General features: G+C 45.9%; 1 protein-coding gene across 1 annotated transcript in view; it reads left to right on the forward strand.

The window, feature by feature from the left end:
• The first annotated feature begins 794 nt into the window (after positions 1-794).
• Trim66 (tripartite motif containing 66) overlaps positions 795-17832 on the forward strand; it is a 32497-nt gene continuing 15459 nt past the window's right edge. Inside the window, exons 1-9 of the mRNA XM_035441623.1 lie at positions 795-898; positions 2726-2873; positions 3931-4063; positions 4540-4656; positions 5722-5836; positions 6560-6706; positions 9286-9403; positions 11824-12725; positions 14802-14963. Of these exons, the coding sequence (XP_035297514.1) occupies positions 890-898; positions 2726-2873; positions 3931-4063; positions 4540-4656; positions 5722-5836; positions 6560-6706; positions 9286-9403; positions 11824-12725; positions 14802-14963 (1851 nt within the window). The 5' untranslated portion in view covers positions 795-889. The remainder of the gene's footprint in view (positions 899-2725; positions 2874-3930; positions 4064-4539; positions 4657-5721; positions 5837-6559; positions 6707-9285; positions 9404-11823; positions 12726-14801; positions 14964-17832) is intronic.

The following is a 17832-nucleotide window of genomic DNA, read 5'->3' on the forward strand; positions in this document are numbered from 1 at the left end:
TGGCATTCTTCTGAGTGCACGGTAGAGCAATTGATGCTGTAGCATTCATTACTGCATTAATGAAACAAGGCAGAGAAGACTTGTGATAGTGTTGCTACAAGGCCTGTTAGCACCAGTTCTTTTCACACCAGCCTCAAACATGGTCACCGGTACCTGTCCTCCTCGAGACTCCTTCCCAGAGGTTTGACTGTTTTTAGAGTGGGTCTGAAGAGTCACAGTCATCTCCAGGGTGGCAGTTCCCTGCTGCTTATATAATTTAGATGCCCACTGTGCTAAGGAGTGTTGTGGAAACTGTTGCATTCTTCTGGAAGAGGGAGTGAATCAGGCTGTTCATAGTGATGTATGTAGTGTACCTAACATGGTCCAGGACTCTAGGACTTATTGGTATGGGTTGAACCAATAGAAAAATACCTCCTATGTGAGCAGGTGGAGGGGTGGGGCTGTTCTTTCTCTTGCTAGAGAACTCCTGGAAGCTCTATTTTTGAGATCTCTGAAGTAATGTGGGTAGCACAGTAACCTTAGTGACTGATACTGTCCTCTGGGCTTCACTAGCCTGGTTCCTAGGGAGGAGAGGAAGGTAAATTAGTCAAAAATAGGGATGGATGGTCTGTAGGGCTGGCCCCTGGTGGGATGGCCATGTTCATGCTAACTACAGACTGTGTTACTGAACACGGATCACATGGTACAGAGTGGGTATTGCCCATATGTTGGTGCTAGGTGTTAGAAAGCCTCCCTCTAGGCCTTATGTATCATCTCTCTGTTGTCTTGACTCCTTGTTTGTCTTTCCCCTCTAGAGCTCATCTCCTGTCCTGGATGTCAGCGAGTGTATCTTACCAGAGATGTAACTGAACATATTTTTCTTCAGTGCTTTCCTCCTGGGCAACCCACAATGGCCAGGGTAAGTCAAGACAAGGGAATGAGCAGGTGGTGGTTTATAGAAATTGATGAAATCCCTGTCTAGTCCCTCTATAGGTCTAGCCACCTATCACCAACTTGTGATTTCACCATCACTTTTTCCCATCCACCCACCCATCCATTTACCCATCTATCCACTCATCTATCCACCCATCTACCCATCTACCCATCCATCCACTCATCCACCCATCCTTCCACTTATCCATCCACTTACTCATCCACCCATCCATCCACTTATCCATCCACCCATCCATCCACTTATCCATCCACCCATCCATCCACTTATCCATTCACCCATCCATCCACTTAATTCATTCACCCACCCATCCACTTATCCATTCACCCACCCATCCACTTATCCATTCACCCATCCATCCACTTATCCATTCACCCATCCATCCACTTATCCATCCACACATCCACCCAGGAGAAAATAAAAAAAATGTTCAAATTGGGAGAAACAGCATAGTTTTCTACTAGGTGAAAATTACATGCTTTGAGTGGAAAGGGAAGGTATCTTAAGGTACATTACTTAGTTTATTTCAGTGTTTTTTTTTTTCCCTCATGGCTCTTATAGAAAATATTGGTACTAGGCTTTTCTTTCCCTTTATCTTCCCACCGAGTTGAAAATTCACACACCAGTTTAGGTTTAATGGCTCTTTAATCTTGTCTGTAACAGCTCTCAACCATTTCTCCAAGTTTCTGAATCTTATATTACTTACTGATTGGTATGCCTTCTGTTTTTCTACTGGCATATCCTTATTATTGCTTTATATTAACTTAAAAGTTTATTTGCTTTTTCCTGTATCTAATTCTTACCAAATGTCTATTATACTCTGGGACTTAGAGGTGCTAAGAAGACAGATAGTTAACGTATTCTTCTAAGATATTCATAGGGAAATTTGTAAAGCCTTTTGAACTTCGGTAGTTTAGTGGCTTCATGGAACGGGTAGATTGGTTTTTTTTGGTTGTTTTTTTTTTTTTTTTTTTTTTTTGGTTTTTCGAGACAGGGTTTCTCTATGGCTTTGGAGACTGTCCTGGAACTAGCTCTTGTAGACCAGGCTGGTCTCGAACTCACAGAGATCCATCTGCCTCTGCCTCCCGAGTGCTGGGATTAAACGCCCGGCTGGTAGATTGTTTTTGTACATCTCGTCATTTCATGATGGTTCCCATCAGACCTAGCATTACATCTGCTGATGACATGACCAAACTTTTGGAGGTGAGGAGGGGCTGTTAGGCTGGGCAGACTGCAGGCAGAAACAGCTGTGCCCTCTCTGTTAGATATACACATCTCCCTGGGAACTCTGGCATCTCAGACTTTCTCTCCTTTGAAGAAATTGAGTGCTTAACTTTTCCTTGAGTTTTTCCTCTATTGTAACTCCTCCATCTGCCTACTTGCCCTACATTCAACATTCAACTTAGATGTTTCCTATTGATGAAAAAGTTCCCTGCCACTCTCAGGCCTAGTTCTTGGAAACCTCATTTTGCATGTGTCCTTATCACTTGTTAAGTGTTTTTTATCACAGTATTAACCATTTAAAGGGTGTCACCTTGTCCATGATATATATGCCTTGATGAGGGGAGCCTTGGCTTACTGGATTTCCTTAAATTTAGTGCAGAGTAGCCACTGTTCCTTCTGTCACAGAGGGTGCTTTCCTGCACAAGTCCTGCCAGGCAGCCCTCCAGTAGACTCCACTCCTCAGTCCTGGGGAAACATTCCATGAGGACCCCAGTCCCTAGAACATTTGCTGCTTGCAGCTATAAGCCTCGGCGACAACGGGGTCACCGATTTTGGACTCTCTACTTTCAGAACTGTTCTGAGTGCAAGGAGAAGAGGGCAGCACATATCCTCTGCACCTACTGCAATCGCTGGCTGTGCAGCTCTTGCACAGAAGAACACCGCCATGTCCCAACCACAGGGGGCCCACTCTTTGCACGGGCACAGAAGGGATCTCCAGGTACCAGCCTCCCCCCCACTTTCTTCTGTGATGAACCCTCAAGTACCTGGAGAATAGCTTTCTGACCGTGTTTCTCAGCCAAGGGAGACAGTAGGGATGGTTTCTGAGTCTTTTGCAAAGGAAGAATGTCTCCCTCAGAGTCAGAGGGGTGACTCACTCCAGCCTTTCACTGTTGGGCTGGGGGTGGGTAAGTGTGGGTGGGCTGGTGCTAGGAGCATGATCTTGAATCATGGAAGCTAGCTGAGCTCCCACCTTCCACTCCTATTTAGAGCAGTATGTCACATCAGACACTTAACAGTCAAGTCCATTCTTAACCTGTTGTCTGTACTGCACCATATGTTTTAAGAAACAATCGTGTGTGTGTGTGTGTGTGTGTGTGTGTGTGTGTGTGTGTGTGTGTGTGTGAGGGGGTGATATGTTTGTCAGGCCCACAGGAAGCAGAGTCATCACATGAACTAGTCTGAAGCCCAGCAAAGCTGAGTTACTTATTTTAGCCCCATCAACATAAAATCCTGGCTAATGAAGAGGCTTAGGTTCATTTGGGAGGGTTTCCCACTGTGCCAGAGATCTACTTGGAGCAGGTGCAAATGCCTCCTTCACTCCTGGCAGGTGGTATGATACTAGGGCTTTTTTTTTTTGTTGTTTTGTTTTCGTTTTTTGTTTTTTTGAGATTTTCGAGACAGGATTTCTCTGTGGCTTTGGAGGCTGTCCTGGAACTAGCTCTTGTAGACCAGGCTGGTCTGGAACTCACAGAGATCCGCCTGCCTCTGCCTCCCGAGTGCTGGGATTAAAGGTGTGCGTCACCAATGCCCGGCGATACTTGGGCTTTTGAGTGGGAGGTTTCTGGACAGCTGAAAATCTAGCCAAGCTAAGCTTGAATTCTTCCCTGGGCCCTGAGTCTCACTGTTCCCAAGGGAGACCTCTCCTGTTTGCATCTCTTGTCTCCCCCCTTCCCCCAAGCCCTGTGAATGTGCCATGTCCCTAGAGGGCTGCTCAGCAAAGCTTAATAGAAAGGTCTGCATGAACAGAAGCCCACATCTTCTGTCTTCTCTGGCAGGGGTGAATGCTGGCTCTGGGGACTTCGCCTTGTACTGCCCTCTGCACACACAGGAAGTGCTCAAGCTCTTCTGCGAGACATGTGATGTGCTCACGTGCCACAGCTGCCTAATGGTGGACCACAAAGAGCACAGGTGGGACTGCTGGACTGTCTGAGTAGGCTTGGGAGGCTCTGCGTTGCTTCTTGTGAACTCTCTGGCCTGCTAAGGTGTCAAAACCCTCTCCCTGAAGCAGGGTATGGTGACATATTCATTTGTAATAACAACACTTAAGGTAGGAAGATGGTCAGTTTAGGGGACTGCCCAGGCTACATAGTGAGTCAGAGGATAACTTGCTTATGTAGCGACACTATCTCAAGGAAAAAAAAAAAAAAAAGAAGCCTCTCCTTGCCTTGCCCAAGCCAACCTGCAGCAGCTGGGTCAAGGTGCTTCTCTTGTCTGTGGAATGTCTAAAAGTTTCTGATGGACCAAGACACCTGAGTGCCTTTGTGTCTCTCAGTGTGTAATCCTGGCCTCTGAGGCTGAGACAATGCACCACAGGGATTGCTGGGTTCCGGATGCTCAAGAGAGGAGCCTTCACTTCTCAGCTCTTGCTTTGTCTCCTACTTTAGGTGCAGACATGTTGAAGAAGTTCTACAAAACCAGAGGATGCTTCTGGAAAGTGTGACTACGCAGGTGGCACATAAGAAATCCAGCCTTCAGACATCTGCAAAGCAAATTGAAGACAGGTAGCCTCGGCCAGACCTTGCTAGCGCTGAAAATGTGCTGCTCTCTCACTTCCTGGGCTCGGGTCCCAGTCTCTAGAGGGTCCATGGAGGGGGATGCAGCTAGGCAGATAAGTGCATGTGTCCATTTCTTAGAGATCTCCATACCAGTGAGGTGTCTTCTGGATGTCAGTTGATGACTAGGGCCGGCCTGGTTCAGAATGATCAGAGTAAGTCTGGGCTAAAGTTCGGTGCTTTATGAATCACTAGAAGTAGGTACCTGAGAACAAGGGTACGTAGTAAGTAGCTTCCAGAGAAGAAAGTGCTGTTTATTGTGGGATAGCAACAAGTTAGCTATAAACTGTCCATTCTTGTTTCCCATATAAATAAGCTATATGGCATGATATCACTGGTATTTGGTTTAGTAGGAGTTAGGAATTGGGAACCAGTGGGTTGGGAAACCTGCATTATTTGCTAAGTTATTCATTAACAAACAATTCTTTCAGTCAAGGCTTACATCCATTTTACTTATGGGGAGGCAGAAGTTCAGAGAGGTTAGGTGACTTATCTGAGCTAACATGGCTAATCAGTTTGGAGGACTATTGTGACTTCAAAGCCCATAACCTTTCTCTTTTAAATGCTTTTTAATGAGATATAACAAAATAAAGCCCTTAAAATGCACAATTCATTGTTTTTTGGCATTTCACAGAACTGTACAATTGAACATTTTCATCACCACTAAAAGAAACCCATATATGTTATTGATCACTTCCCTCTGCTTCCACTCTCCTCAGTCCTCAGAAGCCACTAGTCTCTGTACACACACTCTTTCCCACTTCTTGGAGCATCTTTTGGACAATGCATCATATGAAATCATATCCATATATCCCATGTACTGTGCCACCTGGTGAGCTACTGGGCGGACCTGGTTATGGACTTCAGGTTTCCTAAAGACTACAACAGGATACTAAATAGGGCTGATGCCTGCTTGGCTCTTAACTCACAGCAGCTCCCAAGTTGTCTCTTTTCTGTTTGCTGTCTCTCAGCAAGCAGAAAGGAAAAACTGTGTTTATACCATCATATTTCCAGGATTTTTGAAGTGAAACATCAGCATAGGAAGGTGGAAAACCAGATCAAAATGGCCAAGATGGTCCTCATGAATGAGCTGAACAAACAGGCCAATGGACTCATAGAGGAACTTGAGGTATGTATATGCAGATGGAGCAGGGGGTGGTGTATTCTGTGCTCTCCTGGATCAGAATCCAGGGCTAGGGTTCAGATACACAGTCTTTGTAGCATTTTGTAGCATGCTGTATTTTTAAATTTCTAGTCTAATTTTGGGAAAGTGGCTTATTAAGGACTGGAAAACAGGTTCAACCTCTCACTGATGCAATGTCTCTCAGGGAGCTGGCATCCATAACTATGCCGTAACTATGCCAGGGAAGTCTTAAAACAGAGTCTAATTGCACCTTTTTCAGAAGGTTGTATGCAAGAGATATAGACATTCATTCTTGCTTTTCCATTTTTCACCATTCCACATTTGTACTGTAAAATCTCTCATGATCAGGGGCTGGAGAGATGGCTCAGAGGTTAAGAGCACTGACTGCTCTTCCAGAAGTCCTGGGTTCAATTCCCAGCAACCACATGGTGGCTCACAACCATCCGTTATGAGATCTGGTGCCCTCTTCTGGTGTGCAGATATACATGGAAGCAGAATGTTGTATACATAATAAATAAATAAAATCTTAAAAAAAACTCTCACGATCTCTTCTCCATTTCTCCATCCATCAGCAAACAGCTTAAGGCTGTTTTCATAAGTTCTCTTATCTAATGCCATCAGTGTTCATGCTGATACATAATGGCCACTAGACTTCCCAAATAGGTCCATGAACAGCACCAGGGACTTTGTCTTTTCTCTGTGTACCAGGGCATTACTAATGAGAGAAAGAGGAAGCTGGAGCAGCAGTTACAGAGCATCATGGTTCTCAATCGTCAGTTTGAGCATGTGCAGAATTTCATCAACTGGGCTGTCTGCAGCAAAACCAGCGTTCCTTTCCTTTTCAGCAAAGAGCTGGTAAGAGGAAGTCCATCCCTTCAGCTAGTCTGAAAACAGATCAGAACAATGGGAGGGGCTGTCCTTGGAAGTTCCTGTTTTTAGGAGGAGAGAGGAGTAGATAGCAGTTCTTCAGACCCAGCCATGGTTTGGAGTTAGTAAGTGAATGCCATTTTCTACCAAGTCCTATAGCACAAGGGACCCAGGGTACAGAAATGATCTTGCTAACCTAGCCAGGAAGGTCTGTAGTTCTCATACATTCACATATTGTCCTGGGTACAGAGATTTCACAGAAGGTTTGTTACTAGGCTCCAAGTAGGGGAGCAAGAGAAAAGAAGGGTTTGAAGAGGATTTTGAAGTCCTGGGCTTGTGATGATGGTCATGCCTAGGAGAAGGAAGTGTTGGTTTTGTTTTTGACAGGCTCTTGCTAGGTAGCTCATGCAGGCTTCAAAATTGAGATCCTCCTGTCTCTTTCCCTTGAGTGCAGCACACCAGGCTGGAGGAGAATGGGTTTTGAGAGATGGTTGTATTGACTCTAAGGTGCCTGGAGGCATCTGAAAAGAGATGTCCAAAAAGCTGGTTTGATAAATGGGTCTGGAAATCAGAAGAGTCAGGGCTGGAGATTAAGAGGTAGCATTACTGGGACAGTCACCATGGGAGCATCATGGAAAAGAGAGCAAATCTGAAATCAGGGAGTGCCATTGTTTCTACAGAGGGAAGAAGACAGTGAAGACCGAGAAGCACAGCTAGAGTGTAGAGTAGAGGCAAGGAAGTAGATAGAGCGCATAGATGCCAGCAGAGTTCAAATTGAGGTCTGTGCTGACCATACTACAGAGGTGAGACAAGATGGACAAGCTGAGCAACCTGGAAATCTGGCAGTCCAGAGGTCCCTGGTGACCTTATAAGGAAGTTCCAGCAAAGCAAGAAGATGGAAGTCAGATGAGCATGAGCACAGAGGGAGGGCAGAGGTAGACGTGAGAAGGGATCAGGAATTGGGAGGGATGCAGAGCTGGAGGAGATTGTTTTCTTTTTTAAGTTTGGCAAACATTTGCACTTCCATATGGGAGAGAGGTTGGTTGAAAGTAAAATACTTTCAACCTGGAGTGAGCACCCCAGGAAAGATGGTAGAGAGTCAGATCCAGAGGGTGCCTGTTGGCCTTGGATAAGGGCAGTGCATATAGTTCAGACTATAAAGTGAAGGAAGCCTGTATTTGGGGTTTGTTTTTTTTTTGTCATTTCTAAGACAGGCTGGCCTCAAACTCACTATGTAACTCAGGTTGACTTGATTCCTCAGAATGCCAATATTACAGCACACATCACTATGCTGGGTTTATGCAGTTCTGGGTGTTAGACCTAGGGCTTCCTGTATACTGGGCAAACACTATTAACTGAATTACATCTTCAGTTCCTGGGGCATTTGCTTTTTGTGGTCTCTTTTATCCTTGTATCCTTTGCAAACTACAAAGTAATAGATGAGGGCTAGAGATTGGGTGAAATGGCAAGGTGAATGACCTAGCATTGGAAGAGGAAGGTGATAAAGGAAGCAACTAAAAGGGAGGCTGAGGGAACCTTCCAAGTGAGCCCCTGAAACTAATATTTACTTACATGGCCTTAGATAACATAGCTGAATAACAAGGCTTTAGTATAGCTGGATTGACCTGAACTTAAGAATTGGTGGTGGGGAGAGACTTAGGGCACTAGTGACATGGGACCTGAAGATGATGGGAAACTGGGAAGACTATCAACTGCTGGATTAGCACTCAGAGAGTTCAGTCATATTGAAGAGCATGTCCCAGGGGAGTAGGAGCACCTTATAATTAGGAATTAGGTTGTTGGAGTTTATGGCCTCATAGGTAGAATGAGTCCAGATGATGAGTGGGGTGTAGGTGTAGTGACTGAGCTGAAAACAGATGGACGTTGACATTAAAGAAATCAAGAATGGTACAAGTAATATTATATGGACTCAACAGATTGTATTTGGGAATATATATGTATATACATATATGCATGTAACAATATGTGGTGGTACATGCAGGAAATGAGAAGATCAAGGTCATCCTTGAATATGTAATATATTTGAAGAAGGTCTGGACTATGTGAGACCCTTTCTCCAAAACAAAACAAACTAAAAAAAAAATCAAGGATTTAAGAGACCAAGATGTCAGTTGGGCCATTAGTTATCTAGAATCAGATGATGGCAGGGTGTGATTGGATACTTGGCAAAGTCCCAAGTAATGGGAGAGGGGTGAAGGGCAGTAGATGAGAGCAATGGCAGGAAGATGAGGGATGGAAGGGGCTTTATATGCTGACAGGAGCAGAGCAATGGCCAACTCCGAGGAGGTCTGCACAATTTTCAAAGGAGGTGATGGTAGATGACTGGGGCTGCTTGGATGAGATATGAATGTAGGGATTCCAGAGCCTGGGGGAGAGAAAGATCATTGGCTGGGAAGATTGGAAGGGAACAGGGAACTGAGACCATGGAGGATGACCCGAGGCCAGAGGGACACAGCGCAGCGCCCTTTAACCTGCCCAAAGCACTAGAAATAGAAAATAGAACTTGCCACACAGGCAGATGCCCAAATAAATGGTACTGTTGTCAGATTGTATTCCAGATGCAGCGGCTGCTGGAATCGAGTTGTAACACAGATCCTGGCTCTCCTTGGAGTATCAGATTCACCTGGGAGCCCAACTTCTGGACCAAGCAGCTGGCTTCCCTTGGTGAGCTGTGACCTTTGTCCTGTCAGCTAAGAATAAGTATAGGTAATCTGCTGTGATTTCTAGGTGGGTCAGCATATGCCCAAGAGAAAGTGCACTCAGAGCCTGCCAGTGATCATGGCGTCAGCCACCAAACCTTTTCTTGAGCAGAAGTGGGGAGGATAGGCTACATAATGGTGGTGTGGGACTCTAATGCCAGCTGAAACATTAGCTTCCTGCTCTGCGCGAATGTTGCTCCTTTTACCTTGGCTTCATTGCTGAAGAGGTGACAAGACAGTGACCCTCCTCTCCTGAATGCTGTGTGGCATTTCAGGTGAACATGTCTGTGTGGTGACACAGGGCATATATGTGTGGGTACAAGCTACACACTCCTCCTTGGGGCTGAGGTGCAAACAGAAGATTAATGGCCTTGTGCATTTTTTCTTCTCTGCTATGATTTCTGTCAGTTAGTTGCTATGCAGTGTAGACAACGTGAAGATATGTTTGTGTTGACAACCTAATGGACTTACTGAACTATCAGCTGCCTCTTTTATTCTCATTAATTAATTAATTAATTAATTAATTAATCTCATTCAATTTTTTTTTTAGATTTTTTTTATTAGAAACAAGCTTCATTTACATGTCTATCCCAGTTCCCTCTCCCTCCCCTGCTCCTCCACCCCTCTCCATCCCAACCTCTTTCTGTTCCCCAGGGAAGGTGAGGCCTTCCATGGGGATCTTCAAAGTCTGTCATGTCATTTGGAGCAGGGCCTAGACCCTCCCCTGTGTGTCTAGGCTGAGAGCGTGTCCCTCTATGTGAGAGGCCTCCCAAAGTCCATTTGCATACTAGGGCTAAATACTGATCCACAACCAGAGGCCCCATAGTTTGCCCAGATCTCCAAACTGACATCCTCGCTCATGGGGTCTAGAACAGTCCTATGCTGGTTTCCCAGCTATCAGTCTGGGGTCCATGAGCAACCTCTTATTCAGGTCAGCTGTTTCTGCAGCCTGGTCCTGACCCCTTTGCTCATCACTCTTCCCTCCCTGCAACTGGATTCTAGGAGTTCAGCTCAGTGTTTAGCTGTGGGTGTCTGCTTCCATCAGTTACAGGATGAAGGCTCTAGGATGGCATATAAGGTAGTCATCAATCTCGTCATCAGAGAAGGGCATTTTTGTTTTGTTTTGTTTTGTTTTGTTTTGAGACAGTTTCTCTGTGGCTTTGGAGACTGTCTTGGAACTAGCTCTTGTAGACCAGGCTGATCTTGAACTCACAGAGATCCGCCTGCCTCTGCCTCCTGAGTGCTGGGATTAAAGGTGTGTGCCACCTCTACCTGGCTTTGGAGAAGGGCATTTAAGGTAGCCTCTCAACTACTGCTTAAATTGTTAGGTGTTGACATTTCCCTAGTGCCAGAATTCTCTTTAAACCTATAATGACTTCTTGTGGTATCTCTTTTCTTGCTCTCCTCTATTCTTCCCCTGACTAAATCTTCCTGTTCTCTCATGTCCTTCTCTCGCCTCCTCTGAAAAAATTTTGAACTTGGCTAGATATGTTGTTCATTTCTTTGGACAGGTCCCATGTAGCTTAGGCTGGTTTCCAATTCACTAAATAACAGAGGGTGGCCTTGAACATCTAGCTCTCTTAGCTTCATTTCTCCTTTTGAGTGCTGGGGTTACAGTTATGCACCACCATACCCAGTTTATGGTTCTGGGGATTGAACCCAGGACTTTGCACATGCTAGGCCAGCACTCCACCAAATGGACTATATGCGTAAGCCCCAGATTTAGTTTTGCTGCCCCCTCCTGTTTGATTTAATTGGGCACTGGATGTGGCCTGGTGCTGAGCATGGAAGGACCAAAGGTGAATCGGACACATCATCTGTCTTTAAGGAGCCAGTCTCCTAAGCAGGCTTCATAGACCAATGGGTGAAGGAGCAGTAAACAAGAGAGCACTTGGTATGATGTTCTCTTCACAGGGGCCCAGAAACCTAAGGGCAGTGCTCGTGTCTGGCACCGACGTGGCATGGGTTCTTCCATCACACTGCCCAACAGTTTCCCAGATGTATACCCAGAGGCTCACTGTACACCCTTTGCTATTTTCCAGTACACTTCTTACCCATGCCCCCTGTGCATTCTTTTAGTGACTCTCCATTGAGCTTTTAGACTAAAAGGAGTGTAAAGAGCAGGTGGATTTCCCAGTCTGGTAGTAATCATTTAGTAAAAGCTGACCTAATTCTTTAATTACCCATGGTCCCATAAAGCAAGCTCCTGCAGGTGTTGTTCCTAGCAGCATTCTAGACAGAGTCTTGGAGGTCATGGGTGGAAGTTCTTTATCTTCATGGCTGACTGGGTTTGCTGAATGGTGTTCTTTGGTCTTAGAAGCAGAAAGCATCAAAGGGGAGCAGCTGCATCTTACCTTTGGGAATCTCTCTGTTCTCCATCTCCAGGATGCATCACCACCGAGGGTGGACAGCTGTCCCGGGCAGATGCTGCAGCTGCTTATGGGACCTTACAGGGGCCATCATCCTTTTATCAGAGCCACCAGGCCCCCATGGCTCAGCAGGAGTCTCTCAGCCATCCCTCACACAAGTTCCAGCCTCCAGCACTGTGCTCCTCGTCTGTCTGCTGCTCCCACTGCTCCCCAGTCTCACCTTCCCTCAAAGGCCAGGTGGCCCCACCCAGTATCCAGCCAGCTCACAGTTTCCGGCAGCCCTCTGAAATGGTGTCCCACCAGCTGGGGTCACTGCAGTGTTCCACCCTGCTGCCCAGGGAGAAAGAACTAGCCTGCAGTCCTCATCCACCAAAGCTGCTGCAGCCTTGGCTAGAACCACCGCCTCCCACAGAACAGGAGAATGCATCCCAACGGCCAGGACAGCAGCTGATTTCCCAGCCTGTGTGCATCGTCCCTCCACAAGACGTTCAGTCGGGAGCTCATGCCCAGCCCACAATACAGACACCCTCCATCCAAGTTCAGCTGGGCCACCAGAAGCTGAAGCTCAGCCACTTTCAGCAGCAGCCACAGCAGCAGCCACCACCCCCACCTCTACTTCCTCCACCCACCCAGCATGCACCTCCACCCTTGCCTCCAACCCAGCACCTGGCTTCCAGTCAGCACGAGAGCCCTCCTGGACCTGCTTGTTCCCAGAACATGGACATTATGCACCACAAGTTTGAGCTGGAGGAGATGCAGAAGGACTTGGAACTTCTCCTTCAAGCTCAGCAACCCAGCCTGCAACTGAGTCAGACCAAGTCTCCTCAGCATCTTCAGCAAACCATTGTGGGGCAGATCAACTACATCGTGAGGCAGCCAGCACCTGTCCAGTCCCAGAGCCAGGAGGATACGCTTCAGGTGAGCTGGCATCCCAGTGCTTCTCAGGGCATACAGCATCCAGTCCTTCATCTTAGCGTGGTCTTCAGCTAAGCCCTCACATTAGCCCTGATCTCCATGCTCAGCAAAGCTGTGGAGGATATAGTACATGGTCTCTATAGAGATCTGGGCTCAGTGCTCTCTAGAGTAGCCCCGCTTAGCTTATCTCCTGGGGTGACATTGGGGATTTTGTCCATAGACAGTATCCTTGAAAACATAAAGGTACTGGGGGGTAAAGATGAAAGAAGAGAGAGAGGCTGGGGAGAGGGGGAGAAAGGAGAGAGTTGAGAGTGAGGGAGAGTAAGTCAATCTATGTGGAAGCTAGGCATTGATGTTGGGCATCTTCCTCTATTGCTTTCCATACCCCCTCCTTGGAAACGGAGTCTCTTAATAACCTTGGAGCTTGCCAATTTGGCTCACCTGGCTGGTCAGCAAGCCCCAGGAATCCACCTGTCTCCACATTCCAAGTTCTGGGATTATAGACACTCACTGACCTTCTTGGCTTTTTTCTGTGGGCACTGGAGGATTGAACTCAGATTCAATAGCACAATAGATGGTACCATCAGAGTGTTGCTGGACCCATCCCAGGGCCAGGATAAGGGGGGCAATCTCTCCTATGTGTGAAACCTTTCAAACTCCCTTGCTGGGAGAGCTCAAGGCCTGGAATGAAGGTGGCATTAGACCTTGGTTGCTGGCACTTTTACAACACTCCAAGGAAGATTTCAACTTTATTTTGTGTCTGCAAAGCTAGATATGTTTTATGTACACATATGAACTATCATACCAACAGCTGTGCTCTGTAGGTGGTGCTTGCCATCTGTAGCTTGTAGGAGCAGTGAGGTTGGTGAGGGCAAGCAGTTTTCCTAGAGACCATACAGTGTTGAGAAGAGGAGCTAAGACCAGGGCCCAGGCCTGCTGATTTGCCTGTAATGCCGTAGAAGAGTCTCTGATCTCCACTTAGGGAATATTGGAGTATCGAATGCTGATCCTCTCTTTTCTCATTTAAGATGATTGAGTGATTTTTTTTTTTTAATCTTTGGGATCTTTGCTGTTCTCCATCTTAATTTGTAGTTCCTGGTTTTCCTTTTTTGTATATCTCTTGTCCCAGCCTATTTCTTCATCTCTTCTCACTTTAAACCTATTATTACACATCTTCAAAGAGGCTCTAGAGACCTCTGTTATAAAACAGACGGCTTCACATTCATGCTTCATCATTGATGACATTAGATAATGCTTTAGGTGTCATCTCCTGAAGCTCAGTTCCTTTGAAGAGATGTAAAATATTCCCCAGGATGGCAGAGCAGAATCCAGGGTTCATAAAGCACCACAGCTAAGTATTAGTACAAACTGTTACAGATTTGAGGGTGTGTCTCAGTGGTGGGTTGAGTGCTTGGTACCAAGCACAAGACCCTGGGTTTGATTCCTAACATTGAAACAATAACAAAACCCAGATCAAAGCCAGTTAGCCAGCCAGCCAGCCAAACAAACAAAAACTACGTGTTATAATTGTTAAAGTAAATATCACAGTTAGCTCAGAATTCTTGGTTTGGGTTCTATCCTAAGACTATGTATTAGGATACAGTTTTAGGAAGATTTTTGATGGTGTGTGTGTGTGTGTGTGTGTGTGTGTGTGTGTGTATTGTATACACATGTTTGTGTGGGTATATGGATGTCTGGGAGTGTGTACATGATGGTGCACATTGTATGCATGTGTGCATTGAGGCCAGAGCCTGACATCTGCCGTAGTTTTTAAGACAGGATCTCTCATTAAACTGAGAACTCACAGATCAGCTAGGCTGACTGCCCACTGCCTCAGCTCTGGGGTTATAGACAGTGGTTCATCCCCAAGTTCTACGTGGGTTCTGGGAATCTGAACTCCAGTCTTCTGCTTGTGTGCCAGGCACTTTACTGTTATTTCCCTAACCCAGACTATTTTTCTTAAGAAAATTTAATCCATTCATGGTGTGTAAACAGTGACATGGGCAGGGCTCAGCGGGCCTTAGACCCTGCTGCTATTCTCTGTGGGAAACCCATCCAAGGTCATTATTTCTTTTCTAGGTTACAGAGGAGCCACCAGCATCTGAGGGCCCAAAGCCTGTTCTACCCCTTGACAAGAATACTGCTGCTGCCTTGCCCCAGACACCTGCGGAGGAAACTTCTCACAGTGTCCCTCCAGTGGACAGCACTTCCCAGCACTCCTCTCCAAATGTGGTGAGAAAGGTACTAACACAGCCTAGCATGGGGCTTGCTGTTAACCCAGACTCCAGGCACCTTGATGATGGTAATGGGGTGTGGGAGGTGGGTCCCTGTTCCATCCCTGGATGCTACCCAGCCCTAACTTGTGCCTTACTCCCTACTGAGTCAGCAGTATAGGTCTTTCCCTGTCTCCATTCGTAGTCCCACATGGCCCGCTGGGCTTCATTTAGAGTGGAAAGGAAGGGTAAAGAGTCAGTTTGTCCTGTGGTCATAATGGTGTGTGGTACTTCATAACCATGGTCTAACTTCGCCTTCCTAATGGCTGTCTGAGTTGGGCATCACCACCAAGTAGCCAAGGAAAATGAAGCCCAGGGCCCCATGGCTGCCAGAAGAGCTGAGCTTTAATTAAGAACCCAATGCACAGCCTTTATCCTTTCTCAGTGTAAATGGAAGAAGATATTTTACATGCTTCCCCACTACCCAGAGTTATTGGCTTTAGAATTAGATCCAGTGGAATTGGCTGGGTGCATGGTCTGCAGAAATGTCCTTGCAGAGGTGGTTGAGCACCTACAGATATGGAGATTTGTTGAAGCTGAGATATCAGAGGCCTCTCGTCTAGTCACTCTATCATTTGCTAGGAACATTCACTGGTCTTGGCAAAACTCCTGAACTGTCTACCTGCTGTGTTCTTTTCCTCTCCACTCTGTCTTCCCTCTAGCTGGGCTGTCAGCACTGTGCCATGTTCTTCACCCTAGCCTTTGTCCCGGGACCCTGTTCCTATTGTTGTCTTCCTGGGCCTGGTGCCTCAGTCTTCCTGGTTCTCCCCCAAGCTCTGGCCCAAAGTTTTGGAATCTACAACACCGAGCTTGTCCATCAGCCCCTTAGTATCTCTCTGGCTTGCAGCCTAGTTCTCATAGTTGCTTCACATACTTTTCTCCAATAGTGCAGTCTTAGATCAGTCAGTCTCACTGTACTTGAGAAGAGGTTAGGAAAGGAAGAAATGGCAGAAATGAAATGTTGGCTGGAAGCTTCTGGTGACTGTCAGAGACTGGGAAGACCTCTGATACGAGTAACCTTTTGTCTGTGCCTGTCCTGTTCTGTCCTACCAACCCTGTTGAAAATGGTTTGGTCTATAGGTGCCATAAATAGACCCTTTGTAGATCTTAATTGTTTAACCAATATATGGCCATCTAATCCATCCATTTATTAGTTCATTTGAGGTTAACAAATTCTATACACATTCACACAAATGTACACATATGTCCTAGAATTTCAAATGTTGTAGGTGCTCAACACATACTGGTAAGTAAGGTAGTCCATCTCACTGTGGAGCTGCTGTCTGATGGGAGATGAACAGCCACCAATAGTAAGTTATGATTCAGTCCTTGAGGTGTACGCTCCTGGGGCACTTACTCAGAGAGGAGGCTGCTCACAGGACACCTCTAGGAAGTTTATTTTGTACTATGATGTAAAAAAGTTGGAGAAAGGATATAGTGGAAAGGAACGACAATCTTGGAAGGTCAAAGCTGAGAGAAAGCCCTGGGCTTTTGTAGGGGTTTTGGATGAATTGGCTTGACAGGAACAGGAGTACACCTGGGGATGGGAGTGATTGGAAGGCCTTGCCTATTATGCTTGGAATTGGGATTCAGTATTGGGACTGGAGTAGTTGACTGAAGGATTTTCATCTAGGCTTGAATTAAATTTGAAAGGTCACTTCAACTAGAGATCAGTGGTAGGAGAGACCAGAATAATACCGAGGAGAGAAATTGAATGAAACAAGTAGCCATGGAAGGAAGAGGAAGCCAAGATTTCAAGGGTTATCAGATGACAAGGGCTTTGAATTCAGTGTCTGATTGATGACAGGAAGTGAGACAGAAAAAGTCCTTTGGCTCAAAATTCTGGTCTGTTTTGGTCCTGGTAATGGGAGCATAGGATAAAGAACATACTGGAAGGGGGGGGCGGTTGCTTTAGATTGGTGATGCTCCCATGGATACCACATTAGAAGATGACCCAAGGCAGACATTTCCAATGTCTGGGGTTTAGCAGGAAGCCTGGGACTTGGTAATGCTTAAGTGTTGGAAAAGCCATGCAGGAAACACTTTCTCATTTGGTGGGGGTGTAACCATGTTCTTACATACAGTATGGAGGAAGGGAGGGAACTGTATTCAAGCATAGAGACTATGTTGCCTGTGTGAATGGCTCTAGGTCTCTCTGAGTAACAAAGAGATACTTGAGCCATTCTGGGTGGTTGTAGGTTGGCAAGGAGTTAGTGAAGACTCTGGTAACTGTAACTTCTTGTTCTGAACTGTTCTTGGTCATCATGACTTGGGGTCCATATTGAAGTTTGGGGCAAGGGTCAGGATGAAAAGATGTGTTTATAAGGCTTCACACCTGAGGCTCTCAGAAAAGGGCCTGCTACTATGGACAAGAGGGAGCTTTGGGTTATAGAGAGGCTACTGCTATAAAGAGAGATGCTTTAATTTTGAAGGAATTTAATTCCTTTTAAGATGGGGTTGGGCAGAATAAAAGGTATGAAGTTTGAGGACACCAAATACTTTTAGCACCTCATTACTGAATAATATTTTGTGTGAATTAAAAAAAAACAAATTTCCATGGTTTTTTACATGATGATTCCACTTTGTGTCTTTGTTTATCCTAGCAATACTATGAGGAAGCCACTTTCTTATTCCCCTTTGAAAGATATGGAAACTGAGACACAGAGAGATTAAGTGACCCACCTAAGAGTTATACAGCTGCCTGTGGGCAAATGTTAGGATCAGAACACAGGTTCCTGACTTAACCTGTGCCTAGTGACTGGGTTCAGTGGCCTCTCTGTGTGCTGCAGTGAGAGAAAGAGGGCTCCATTTTATCCTCTCACCTACTGGATTTTGTC

The sequence above is a fragment of the Cricetulus griseus genome, chromosome 3 (genome assembly GCF_003668045.3).
Source record: "Cricetulus griseus strain 17A/GY chromosome 3, alternate assembly CriGri-PICRH-1.0, whole genome shotgun sequence".
NCBI lineage: Eukaryota > Metazoa > Chordata > Mammalia > Rodentia > Cricetidae > Cricetulus > Cricetulus griseus.